At 45.9% G+C, this 13,818-nt stretch overlaps 1 protein-coding gene across 1 annotated transcript in view; it reads left to right on the top strand.

The window, feature by feature from the left end:
- Positions 1-13,818, top strand: part of adamts10 (ADAM metallopeptidase with thrombospondin type 1 motif, 10) — a 37,910-nt gene extending 24,092 nt beyond the window's left edge. Inside the window, exons 16-25 of the mRNA XM_071913461.1 lie at positions 1,849-1,982; positions 4,780-4,903; positions 8,287-8,367; positions 8,796-8,959; positions 9,170-9,296; positions 10,278-10,407; positions 11,170-11,374; positions 12,190-12,366; positions 13,117-13,282; positions 13,709-13,818. Of these exons, the coding sequence (XP_071769562.1) occupies positions 1,849-1,982; positions 4,780-4,903; positions 8,287-8,367; positions 8,796-8,959; positions 9,170-9,296; positions 10,278-10,407; positions 11,170-11,374; positions 12,190-12,366; positions 13,117-13,282; positions 13,709-13,818 (1,418 nt within the window). The remainder of the gene's footprint in view (positions 1-1,848; positions 1,983-4,779; positions 4,904-8,286; positions 8,368-8,795; positions 8,960-9,169; positions 9,297-10,277; positions 10,408-11,169; positions 11,375-12,189; positions 12,367-13,116; positions 13,283-13,708) is intronic.

Raw genomic sequence — 13,818 nt, 5'->3', positions numbered from 1 at the left:
CCAGTCGTTACAGCCACAATGATGTTATTTTGACCGCACACACACTTCCGTGTTCGTTTCTGGATGAAGCATGAACCAGGCTTCATACAGAAACGAACACAAACAGAAACATGATCATTTTTAGTCATATTTGAGCAGTGTCGTACTACCAGTAGATAACTTTTGACATTTAGTTAACACTTTTATCCAAAGTGCCTTACAGTACGAGTCTATACATTTTAGTGGGAATCAAACCACATGCCCTGCTAGTGTCGGAGTGAAGCTCTGCCCATTAAGCTGCACGATCCTAGGCTGCTACTGTGTATGTGTGTGTGTGTGTGTGTGTGTGTGTGTGTGTGTGTGTGTGTGTGTGTGTGTGTGAGAGAGAGAGAGAGAGAGAGAGAGAGAGGTGTGTGTTTGGAGGATAGTTGCTGTTTGTGTGTGTGTGCATTCGTAGAGGTAGCTGGGTAGTTTTGTGTGTGTGTGTGTGTGTGTGTGTGTGTGTGTTTTCGAGGGAAGCAGGAACATAATCACATTCAGCTGCTTGTCCTCTGGTTGTCAGCGCTCCAAAACATTCCCTACTCCCCAGCAGACTCTCCTCTCCTCTCCCTCCTTCTGCCTTTCTCTCTGCACTCTTTAAAAAAGATGTGATACATTCAGCACAACATGTGTGAAAGATGTGCAACCAGCTCCACGCGCTGATACAACATATGTCACTTTTTAACACATGCCTCTTTTAATAGTATCACAACATGTGTTGTCCTGGCCTACATTCATGCATGTATCTCACATCCCAATGGCTGAGTTAACAAACGGTGTTGAAATCAACAACCTAAAAGATCACACAAGAAAACAACTATCCTAAATAGATGTCATTGGACTATGTTTATTGTTCACATGTGCGCATTAACATTAACAGAAATCGCATACATAAGCATTTAAAGCAGTCTTCATGTCTAGTGTCATTGCTCCTTCACTCTGTAGTCAGGTGCTCAAAAGCGTAACAGCCAAATAAAACCCCCAGCAGGACTGTCACAGCTGCTGGAGAAACACATGGCTCGATGCAGGAATCTTACTTTTAGTCACTAGCCCTGCAGGAGGTTTGGCTGCCATTTCAATGACACATTCATATTCTGCCAAGTTAAGGAATTTTGCATTTGCCCAAGAATACTAGCCACAAGCTAGCAGGCTTGTAAAATTTCCATTCCTGGCAGGATGTCGCAAAAGCCTCTTTTGGCATGCGATGGGCAAAGATGATCTTTGAGCTAGTGTAAAGCGGGAAGACACAGCCCATATACTGTTGTTTTATAGTATCTGGACATTGGAACAGTCGTCGTTGGTTGCCCCAGGTGTATGGTTGCACACATACACACACACCTCACTCTGCCAATGCCACGCAATGAGTTGTCACTGGAGTTTGTCAAAAGCATCCGATTGGAGCCATTCGTTTTCCCTGGCTGAATTAAAACTGCAATTTTGTAAAGTCAGCAAAGAAGAGAAATTGATGTTGCATAAAACCAAATGTGTTTCTCTCAGCAGCAAAGAATAGAATGAAAGAAGGATGTGAGAGAACTTGTGTGTGCCATCTGGTATGTGAAAAGATGAAAAACATGAGTCTTTTGAACATGTAAGTGTGTGGGTGTGTGTGCATACACACATGTGCACCGGTATGTGTGTTTGTGCATGTGTATGTGTGTGCAGCCATGCTTGCATATGTTGTCTGTGTGTGTGTGTAAATCAAATCTCACAGCTATTAGATGTGCTATTATGTGACTAGATTTAGTATATTGATGATGTATGTCCTTCTCCTTGTGTGTGTGTGTGTGTGTGTGTGTGTGTGTGTGTGTGCGTGCGTGCGTGTGTGTCCAGGTGGGGTGAAGTCCTGCTCTCTCAACTGCCTGGCAGAAGGCTACAACTTCTACACAGAGCGCGCTCCAGCTGTGGTGGATGGCACGCCTTGCCGAGACGACTCTCTGGACGTGTGTGTAAACGGAGAGTGTAAGGTGAGATGAGAAGGGCTTTTTTGTGTGTGTGTGTGTGTGTGGGTGTGTGTGTGTGTGCGTGCATGTGTGAGTTTGACTGAAACATGAGAGCGGAGATGTGTACATGTGAGCAGACGGTGTAAGCTGCAGCGAGCCTTGAGTGGAGGATCATCAGAACTCTGGAAGATGATATTGTTTATCCACGCTCCCTAGACTCTGGAAACCTGCCACCTGTCTAGTTTACGCAGTTTCCTGGACCATCATGGTGATCAGCTGTTGAACTGAAAGATCGTCTTCATTTTGGCAGCAGTTGTAGCTTCCCGTTACTGATCAGTACACACTCGTTCCCTCCCGATCCTGGTTGGTAAATGAAAACACAGCAAGATCTGACTGTTGTTCATTCAGCTGGAGCGGAGACCACCTGGGGCGCCCACAGGCCCCCCCCCCCCGAGCCCGTTCTGACACCCACTTGACCCGTGCGTTGAGGGAGGTTACGCAGTAAAAAAACGGATGGTAATGGTGCATGGTTTATAATGTCGCTGTTGATGAACACAACATGTTGATAGTTCCCCCTCTTGTTGATTTTGGACGTCGTTCCACTCCGACTGAGAGAGAGAAGCTTTGGACGGGGAGGACAAAAAAAAAAAAAAATTCTCCAACCCGCAAAACATCCAAATTGTTGTTCTGTGGTTGCTCGCAGTTTTGTGGAGTGCAACAAGATTTCATTTTCCAATTAAGCAGCAACCCCCCGACCCCCCCCCCCCCCACACACACCCGCCCCTCACCCCCCACACTCTTGCTTTGTTTGGAGTGTCTCGGGGCTTGGGTACACAGAGGGGGAGGTGGGGAGGGGGAGGGTTAGTGGGAGTTCCTGGGCTCATCCAAAGAAGAGAGGATTTTGTTTATCAACATCCCCCCTCTCTCTCTCTCTCTCTCTCTCTCTCTCTCTCTCCCTCCTCCTTCTCCGACTTTCTCCTCTCTCCCTCTCCCTTCACTCTGCTCTGTTCTGCTCTGTAGGAACTCAGTGACCCTCCAGCTCAGCTGTTAGTCTGTCTGCACTGCAGGCTGGCTGATACACATCCACTGCTCTCTTACTCACTCTCTCTGTGGCTCTCTGTCTCTCTCTCTCTCTCTCTCCCTCTCTGGCTCGCTGCTTCTCTCCATTCCTTGCATTCTCTCACTTTGTCCCTCTTTTTTTTCTCTTTCCCCTCGCTCTTTCCTCTTACTCTTGCTCGTGATTTTTCTGTTTTGCAATCCAACCACCGCCTCTCCCTCCCTCCCTCCCTCTCCTTCTTTTACTTCTCTCCTCTCCTCATCCTCTGCTCTGCCGTATTGCCTCTCATATATTTATGGCACGCGTAAAAATTCAAACACATCGAGGAGAAATCTGTAATTATTGTTTGCAGCCTCGTGGTAGCTTTGGTTCCAGGGGCCGGCTATGGTTTGAGGATGGAGGAAGAGGGAGAAACAGAAGGAGAGAAGGAGGAATGGGGGCGATAGAGAAAAGGCTTGGGAACAGATGGTCCGTTTGAACACATGTTAGCAACATGCCGCTGCAGCGGCGAGGCATGGCTGCCAGAGAGCCTTCTTCCCAGACCTGTTGGGCAAAATATAGAGTGTACAAAACATTAAGAACACCTGTTCTTTCATGAAATTAATGGAGCAGGTAAATCCAGGTGAAGGCTATGCACTCGCAGTGATTTCACCTGTTAACCCACTTGAAGGAGAAATCTGAAAGCTTGAAGTTGAGAGAATTAAGATGTAGCGTGTCTAAAAGAGAGAGGAACTCAGTATTAGGAAGGAGTGGTTTATTTAGATTTTTTGCAAGTGTTCAGTCTCACTCTAGGTTGTTGGAGTTTCTTTCTAGCACCTTAATTTAAGCACAATTATTTCAGATATCTGAAACTTTTTTGTGTGCCAGTCGCTCACCAAGGTACATATTCAATCAGGCACATGACCTTTGTTGCATACCATAGCCATTTCTCCCACATCATTGGGATCGATCTGATTCCTATGTTCCAAATATGAAGATCGGTCGATCTCAGTAAGCCTTTGACATAAACTGTGGTCTGCTACAGAAAGTTGCTTTAGGGTGAAGTTGTGTGACGTGGAAGCCCTCCCTCACCTCACCTCATCTCATAAAACTGAAATTTCAGCACCACAAACAGCATAATATGCAATCTTCATTGTGCTTTGGTCCCACTGAAACAGTGTCTAAATGTAGACATGAGGGGCCTCCTGCTGGTTAGAGCCTTTCTCATTTGAAACTGTGGAAACTTGCCACTGCCCAGATTATGAGGCTGCCAGATGATCATGGTGATCACCCACGACCTGAATCACTCTCTAAATACTGGATTCAGTTTTGAGCTGTGAAGTGACCCAACCAAGGTAAGCGATAATAATAAACTGAAGCCTCATTACCCCTCAGATACAATAAGCAACTGCCATATAAATATATGAGAATGAGAGCACCAGCCATTCATTCACTAGACTTTTGTTTAGGTTTGCTCCGCTGTTACAGAGATTGAGAAATACCACCTGCTCAGCTCAACATGAAACTCCTTTTGGTCGACAGATAGAAGCATAGCAGCATAAAAATGGAATGATTTTTAGCGTGAGAGCGTTGCGTCTGAAGAGGAACAGAAAACACATCTGGACTTAACCATCTGATGTTTCTTTGTTTTGGAAAAGGCCGTCTGGACGACGTTACAGACAATCCCTCAGCCTGACCGCTCACACCTGTCACCTTTCTGACTCTGCCCTTTGACCCCTGACCCCGAGTGTGACCCCCGACTCTGCCGTCTCTCCCTTCCCGCAGCACGTGGGCTGTGATCGCATCCTCGGCTCGGACGTGCGCGAGGACCGCTGCCGGATCTGCGGGGGTGACGGGAGCAGCTGCGAGGCCATCGAGGGAGTCTTCAACGACTCGCTGCCTGAAGGAGGTACAGCACGGAAACTCTGCTGCTCTCTCACTCTGTCCTGTCAGCCGCTCAACTCTCTCTAACACTGCAGGTTTCTCTCCTATTCCAACAGGTAAATAAATAAAATGGTTCATGACAGTGTGGGAAAAAAAATCCTCTCATTATGGAGGATATGGAGGACGCTGCCCCTGTGCTTTTTGCACATGAAGGTGATATGTAAATCAAGATGTTGATCTGACCTCATTTCGTTGGCGGGGGGAAGAGGAGTTTAGGGGTTTTTGACTTCAGCACTGGAACAGTCTCCAGCCTTCTGAGAATCAGATTAGGTTAATACGAGGCATTTACATTGAGAGGTTATGCAACGTAATTGTTCTGCTGTCCCAGCAATGTGCACATGTACTGTATCTTGTGCATTTGGATTCTGGACATTTTGGATTCTGAATGCGCCTTGGAAAGCTGCCTTGCAGTGTGAGTTAGGACACCCTAGACATTCAGAATATATTGTATAATTGTCTGTTCACATGCAAACTCTGTTCACAGCAGCATACTGTTACAGTTATTTATTTGATCAAGCCAGCCAAACTCCATGTAGCTGCAGAACAATCTTTTATTCCAGTACCTGTTGTATTTCTGATGGTGTTTGTGGTTTCTGATGAACAAATAATGTGTGTAGACATAGCAGTTGAGCGCTGACACAGCCCAGATTTAAACATGGCATTACAGTCAGCAACACATCGACTTAGTCTTATCCATCATTGTGTCTACATCAAGCAAGTCTTTTGCATGACGACAAGGGACAAGCTTGAGTCTCTATTTTCAAAGTTCATTGAATTCCTGTTGGGTCCTGCAGCGTCCTAATGGAAGGCCTTGGAAGTTCATCAGTCTGTCATTATAGGCTGCACTGTAGGCTAACATCATGCAGGTACCTGATACTCTCTTCCGCTCCGCTCTCAGCCTAATGGCTTCTCAAGACACCGCAGTCAGAATTAGAGGATGAGGTCTGACTTCCGGCCAGGAGGCGTGTCTAGGCGGTGTGTGTACGTGAGTCGGTGTGTGTGTGTGTGCGTGTGTGTGTGAGAGAGAGAGAGAAAATGAGAACAAGAGAATGTGTGCATGTGCGTACATATATATATATATATATGTATGGTTTGTCCTGTATCTGCCAGCCACCCAGGGACACGTGGCAGACAGATTTAGGTGAGGTCCGACCAGTGTGGCTTGAGGTTCGGCTGCTGTCGGATCTATTCTGGGCTACGTTCCCCCCACAACACCGACTCCACAGTCTCTCACCCAACTGTCAACACCACTCACCCCCTTCCAAGAATCCTCAGAGGGGACACACCCTGAGCAGGCAGGCAGGGCCGGCGGCCGCGCTTTGGACCACAGTGACCAGGCCGGTCTGTCAGCTCCAGCCTCCTGCTGAAGTCTCAACTACCCCCAAAATATCCAGCGACATTATCGCCGGTCTGAAAACCTCTTATTAAAGTCAAAGTGGAGTGTGTTTAGTCATGTGATTGGTGCTCTGGCAAGTTATCCATGATCAATACTCTCATATTAATAAGTGTTGTGAGTTGGTAAATAAAAAGATGGATAAAGTATGACCTCCAGCCAGTCAACACCAGTATAAACAAAAATCATTAAGGCATTAATTTATACTTCTTTTACATAAAGAGACCGCATCGTCATAAAACTTGCATCAGTTTGATACTCCTTACTACAGTGTATATAGTATGAATTTATCTCATAATGACATGTCAGGCTAAGAAGATGGGTAAACTCTATTTTGCAAATTAAAATGTGAGTAAACACACCACTACATCTTTGTTTCCAACCCCAGTCCAGACCCCAGACTCATTCTCACGTCCTAGGTCCAAACTCTCAACTTCAACCTCCACTCAGTCCTGTCCCATCTCCAGCCCCTGTCCCATCTCCAGCCCCTGTCCCATCTCCAGCCCCTGTCCCATCTCCAGCCCCTGTCCCATCCCTAACCCCGGCTCCAGGGCCGAGACAGGAGGTGTATTCTGGGCACAGGCAGATTTATGACTGGCAGAATCACTCAGTCATGTCATCATCTACAGCAGGCCTTTTATTTCTCTGAACTCAGCCTTTAGCCAAGCCTTCTCCTTTCTCTGCCTCAGTGATTTAAATACGGTCTGTCTGCTGGCATGGACGAGGCAGTGGGGCAAAAGTGGATAGGAGCTTATGGAGCTCAAGTCACAACCATACTGATATATATCATCCTGAAGAAACCTTTTATCTCCACTTTTGACATTCTGTTACTATAATTGACTGATAACATTGCCCTTGCCATGCAGAAAATGCTTTACGACCCTGAGACTAAGCCAAACCATTTAAACTGCGCTGTAAAATGGGGAAAAAAAACGGCATGTGTGTCTATTGGAAAATCAACTAGGGTTCCCTCAATTCCTGAAAAGTGGAAGATAAGGTTTCTAAAGGACGCTGTGATTATAAATTATGTTAATTCTTGCTCTGTGGTCACAGCTTAGATACGATGGTGTCATTGCAAGTCTCTCTCCATCTGTCCAGTCTGTGGCTCTGGCAGGCGGTGAGGGTTACTGAAGTGTCAAGGGCCGGGGGTTTACAGCTCTCTGGCTCTCTGTTTACCACACAGGTCCCTGATTGTTAACAGAGGAACCTCACCCTCCTTCTCGCACTTTTGCTTTCTCTCTCTCTCTCTCTCTCTCTCTCTCTCTCTCTCTCTCTCTCTCTGTCTCCCACCTCTGAGGCCAGGCCGGGTGGCCAAAAACCTCAGACTCTGTCCCTCTATTCTTCCACCCCTCTCTCTCTCTCTCTCTCTCCACATCTAGAAACCTCAGGCCCAAAGCTGGGTCAGTCCACCCTCTCCAGCTCCATGGAGAGGTCAGGGGCCAAGCCTCTCCTTTCCTCTGTGGTCACAGCACTGGAAGGAATTATTTTATTCCTCCTTTTTTTTCCCTCTTCCTCCTAGTGAGGCTGAAGTTATTTACAGGGCTGCAGTGGCTGGCTGGCTGGCTGGCTGGACAGCAGAGCAGAACTGAGAGAAGGAGAGAGAGAGAGAGAGAGAGACGAGGTGGAGGTGAGATGAGGTGTCTAAAAAGAAGAAGGGACAAGAGAGCAAAAGCGATGGAGGGAAAGGAGAGAAGAAGAGAGGAGACGCTGGCTGCTGGCGCGGTTTGAGCTCTCTAGCAAAGAGCGGAGCGGAGCAGCTGAGGCCTGCTGCCCAGGAATGCAGCTGGAATCTGAAGCCTCTGCTTATTCCATTGGCGTCCCACAGAGCTAAACACTACTTATGCATCACTCCCCTGCTCCCCAGTGAATAAACCTCCTTCACCTTGCCTCCCTTTTTTGACTGTGTGTGTGTGTGTGTGTGTGTGTGTGTGTGTGTGTGTGTGTGTGTCTCTCAGGTTATGAAGAGGTGGTCAGAATTCCTAAAGGATCAGTGTTCATCCACATACAAGAGCTCAACGTCTCCCTCAACTATCTTGGTAGGATCTCATTCAAGTTCACTGTTGGTACACTGATCTTTTCATATGCACGATAATAGAAACGGCTATGCTATCTATTAGGGTACGGCAGATACCACGAAGCATCAGGAAATCATCGTTAACTATACTGGCTGGTGCAATGTCAAAGGTGTCCTATGACTTTTTTTTTTAGAATTTCTCATGTCTTCCTTAGGAATAAAACAATGTCCAAACTCACAAAAATTAGTTTCAGTGGCTTTTGGTGCACAACAGTAGTCGTATATATGCATGTTGCAGCATTTGGAGTTCCTTCGCTCTGTGTATCCTTCGCTTTCATTTGACGTCACGGCCTAATTCATGCAGGGTGCAAAAATGGGTTAAGTGAAATCAGTCCATTAATTTGTTCCTTTACTTCATTTCTGTCTTTTTTCCCCTCTTCTGTGTCCCAGTGCTGAAGAGTAAAGGTGACCAGTACTTCATCAATGGGAAGCTGACCATTGACACGCCCCGCAGGTTCGATATCGCCGGGACCACCTTCCACTACCGGCGGCCCACCGACGGGCCAGAAACCCTCGAGGCTCTGGGGCCCACGAACATGACCCTCATCATCATGGTAAGACTGGATGCACAACACTGAGGTTTCTTGAGCTAAAGAAACCCCAAAATCTTCTTGGTCAAAAATGGCCTTACCATTTTTTGATCTGGAAATGATCTGGAAAAGTCTTCCAAAAAGCACTATGACATTGAATTATGATTACAGTTTTCTAGATTTTGTGTTGCATTCTAATTCAGCCTAAATGTGTGTGTGTGTGTGTGTGTGTAGGTGCTGGTCAGGGATGAGAACTTAGGAATCCACTATCGTTTCAACCCCCCGGTCAGTAGGGATCCTCTGAGCGGCTTTGCCTGGCATTACACCTCTTGGTCCCGCTGCTCAGTTCTATGTGCTGGAGGTATACACACTCACACACACACACACACACACACACACACACACAGAATGTAGCCATGGGACTGGAATGTTCTTCCATGTTGAAGCCACAGGCGTTAGAGCAGTTCAGAGGCTGTGAGGCCTTGATTTGAAGATATCACACATAACCGCTCTCCCTTTCTTCTCTGTGCTTTGTGAATTAATGATCCGAAGCTTTCTGCGCCTGATAAGAACTCATTTGCCTCTCTGAAACAAAAATTCACTCACTAGGCATAATGTTGGCAAAAACTTTGACTGGAGACTGGGCCTGCTAGTACATGTGCAGCTAGAGTGAACTGCATGCTGACTGAAAAAAGGGTAACACTTTAATTGAAGTGTATTGAGAGGCATTACAAGCGGATTAGAGGCCCATTAGAAGCTCAGATAAACTTTTCTTACAATGTAATCATGGCACAAACAGCACACAAACACCAGAAAATTATATTCAGACCTCTAATTTTTTGCACCTTGTGTTTATTATTTCATGCTCTGATTATAATAATTATCATGCACTCGCAATGTGCCTATAATGCTTTTATAAGCACCACTTCAAGTAAAGTGTTTCCAAAAAAAGCATTGAAGGCAAAGACAAAGAAGACAAACAGTTGTCTCCTTTCATACCTGATGAATTTATAGATTTAGGCTGTGGTGCAAAATGAAAGCGTTGGAGAATGACAAGCAGTGCATTTTGTTTCTTTTAATTGCCGATGCTTGTCTATCACTCAGCTCTATACTTGAAGAGAGCACTCTAGTTTGAGGCACCTCTTATATAGTCATAACATTGTGTGTTCAGGTCCAGCTCCCTACATTGTTTCGTGTCATTCCCTCTGTCACTCTCATCTTTCCTGTCATTTTCCTTTGAATAGTATCTAACACAGCAGGAAAGCAAAGCGCAGAATGAAAATAATCTTGATATTTTCGTGTATGTTTGCCTCGTGTTTGTCCCTTTCTCTGCCCTCCCTAGGTGTGCAGCTCCAGCAGGTGGTGTGTAAGAAGCAAGCCGACCATTCAGTCGTCTACAACCACTTCTGTGACAAGAAGAACAAACCCAAAGACAAGAGAAGAGCCTGCAATTCTGAGCCGTGCTCCCCAACGTGAGTAGCTGTCGGTTTATTAGTCTCAGGTAGATAAGATTCAGTCCAGTTGTATGTTTCATGTATATTTGTTTTGATGCTTTCCTGCTTGTGTGCAACTGTGTTTGCATGCAATGTTTGTGCATTTTTGTCCATATGGTTTGCTGAGTGCATGCGTGTGCGCAAACTTTTTTTAAAGTTTTGGTGAAATGTTTGTATTTAGCTTAGCTTTCATTTACCTCTAAAAGTTAATATATTTGGATGGACATAGTATACATCAATGTGTTGCCAGTTCATCTGGGCCCAGTCATTACTACAGGGTTCTCTCCATACACATCTCTCCTCACAGTATGGCAATAGTCAAAAGACTAAGATTATGAGGTTCATTTTTGTTTTATTTCAATTAAGTCTGAAAGCAGACATTATACATTGCATTTAATGTCAAATTTATATTTTTATTTTTATTCCAGTTTCCTAGTTGTCATCTTAGTTTTTGTTCATTGTAGTAACCTTGTTGTGTTGCATGTGCGTTTGTCTGTTTGTATGTGTTTAAATCCCCATGGTGTCCATGTATGCACATACGGCATCCAACTCCCACTCATGCATTTTGTTTGTGTGTGAGTGTGCATGCATTGGTGTTTATGTTCTTGACCACTGCATACCTGTGAACGCTTGTGTGTACAGTATAATCTCCTACTCTGGTGGTTCCATATATCATGAGATGCAGCGAAGAAGAAAGCAGAGGTCAGATGAACTAACGGCCCGGCTCCTCTCTGCCCCCAGCTGGTGGACAGGCGACTGGTCGGAGTGCAGCCGCAGCTGTAACGGCGGCCTGCGGACGCGGGAGGTGTTATGTAAAAGGAGGATCTCTGCCACGGAGGAGAAGGTCCAGGATGACTCAGCCTGCACCCCCCCACACCCCCCCCTCACTGAGCCCTGCAGTAACCACACCTGCCCCCCCGAATGGCTGGCCCTGGACTGGTCAGAGGTAGGGGACGTCTTCCGCTGGTAGCTAACTATCATGCATCTGTCCTACATATTTACTCATTACTACATTATCGCTGCATCGTCCACTGTGGTCTCTTCTTCCTTAAATGTTGGGAAGCAGCAACACAAAATACAATGCAAAATTCACTCAATCAACTGGTGGCTGAATATGAGCCAGAATTTGATGTTTGTGAACAATTCCTCTTAGACAGAACAATAGTGTTCTTTTCATGTGGGAACGTACCGGGAACAGGCCCTGACCTATTTTTAATCCTGACCCATAGTTTAAGCGGTCCATGGCTGTTTGAAGGGTGTTAGATTTCTTCTACATATGTTAGTCCTCCAGTGTAGCTGTGCTTCTATAAAGAGTGTGCTTTTGAGGCACGTCTTGTTGACTTTTCCTTGTGTACAAATTCCTTAACTACAACAAGCTGATAAGTCGTCCTCCTCATATGTCCCACTTTGTGCTAAACTTTGTTCTCACAATTCAGCATGAATTGAAACAGTGGAACCAAATGTAGTGGTGTCACTGAATGAAGCAGTATGCAGTTTTTCTCTGGCCTTTCTGCTTGTGTAATCTAGAGATGGCAGCAAGAGGATAGGAATCATGTCCAGCTGACTTACTGGAACTAAGCAAGCTCTCTGCTGTTTTTTCCTGCACAACTGCTGCCATCTGCTGAGCGGAATATGAACTTTTCTTTGTGCATGCCTGTGACCTCAGTGACCCCTCCATTTCACCGCCTCCCCTCCCACCCTACGTTCTCCCTTCCTCCCTCCTTCCTCATCCCCTGCTCCTGTCTCCCGCTGTGTCTCCAGTGCACGCCCGGCTGCGGCCCCGGCTACAGGCACCGTGTGATCCTGTGTAAGAGCGGGGAGAGCGGCGACACGCTGGCGGAGTCGGAGTGCCCCAAGCACGGCCGGCCCACCTCCAGGGTGCGCTGTAACCTGCAGCGCTGCCCACCCCCTCACTGGGTGACGGGTCCCTGGGGAGAGGTGAGACCCACAGGCTGTCTGCTAGTTACTGGTGAACTGTGAACATCTGAACTGTTGACTCCCTTTAACATCTTTCTCTTCTATTTGTTCTTGGTCCTATTCCTTAAAGTAATAAATCTGCAGCATTTTCATAGAAATAAATGTGCATTTTGCTACTCTGTAGTTAGCATGAGCAGCAACAGCCACCATGGCTGAACAGACAAAGAAAAGAGCGCCACCTACAGAAACTCAAACTGCATCAACAGAAAATCCAAGGAAGAAGACGTCACAGTACTGGACACACTGTTTGATTGACAGGTGATCTCTGGGAAGAGCGGTGCAGAAACACCACAGCAATGAGCACTGAGCACCAAAGATGGAGACAAAATGATAATAAAAAAATGAGGAATTTGCAGATTACCACTTTAATCCTATTTAATCCAGTACATCCTTCTCTGGATGTAGCAATCGCTTGCTGCTGTTGAGGAGACAGTTTTGTTTTTTGATTTTTTCGCTTCTTGTGTACATACCTGACACCTGAATTTAATTTGGGCCAACAGGGAGAATCTATGTGGTCTCAGTTAAGGAGGATGGGACACTCTTCTCTATGGCAGCCCTACTATGATTTAGAATTATGAGACAGGTGTATTTTTCCATAAAAATCTTGCCAAGTGCAGCTGTAATTCTATCTAATCCATGTACACTAGGGTTAAAGTATTAGCAAAATGTTCAGTATGTTTCTTCAGCCTCGCTCTGTGTGTTGTGTCCCAGTGCTCTGCCAGGTGCGGCCTGGGCCAGGAGATGCGGTCTGTACAGTGTCTGGCTCACACCAGCCAGCCGTCCAACGAGTGTATGGAGCATCAGCGGCCCGCAGCCATGCAGCAGTGCAAGAGCAAATGTGACCTCAGTCTGCCCGTCAGTACAGACAACCCCGAAGGTCGGAGGTCAAAGTTCACTTCTTTGCAATCTCTTCTAGGCCTAATCCATTCATTTATCCATTATATTTTAAGCATGTTTCATACAAAGAGTGGTATGGAGAAAGGTTAGTTCCAGCAGAGATTGTATTTGAATTGCAGGAATTTGAAATTGTCATGCTCATATTAAACCAAATAAAACTGAATCTGTCAAAAAAATCAATTTTGAATTCAACAGTTCAATATGAGCATGACAAGTTCAAATTTATGCAATTCAAATACAATCTCTGCTGGTACTAATCAAATCTCTTTCCATAGGAGGAGTGGACTTCAAAACACTTCGATTAAACAATGATTAAAAAGTCAACAAAAGACGATTGCTCAGATATGAAGGAGTAATGCTGTGACTGAGCTGTAACAGCCCTGTTTCATGTTTGTCTCCCATGCAGAGTGTAAAGATGTGAACACTGTGGCCTACTGCCCCCTGGTGCTCAGGTTCAAGTTCTGCAGCCGGCCGTACTTCAGACAGATGTGCTGCAAGACCTGCCAGGGACACTGA

This window comes from Centroberyx gerrardi, chromosome 9, assembly GCF_048128805.1.
Source record: "Centroberyx gerrardi isolate f3 chromosome 9, fCenGer3.hap1.cur.20231027, whole genome shotgun sequence".
NCBI classification, from domain to species: domain Eukaryota; kingdom Metazoa; phylum Chordata; class Actinopteri; order Beryciformes; family Berycidae; genus Centroberyx; species Centroberyx gerrardi.
The sequence above is the reverse complement of the archived record's forward strand: the minus strand, read 5'-3'. Positions and strand labels throughout refer to the sequence as shown.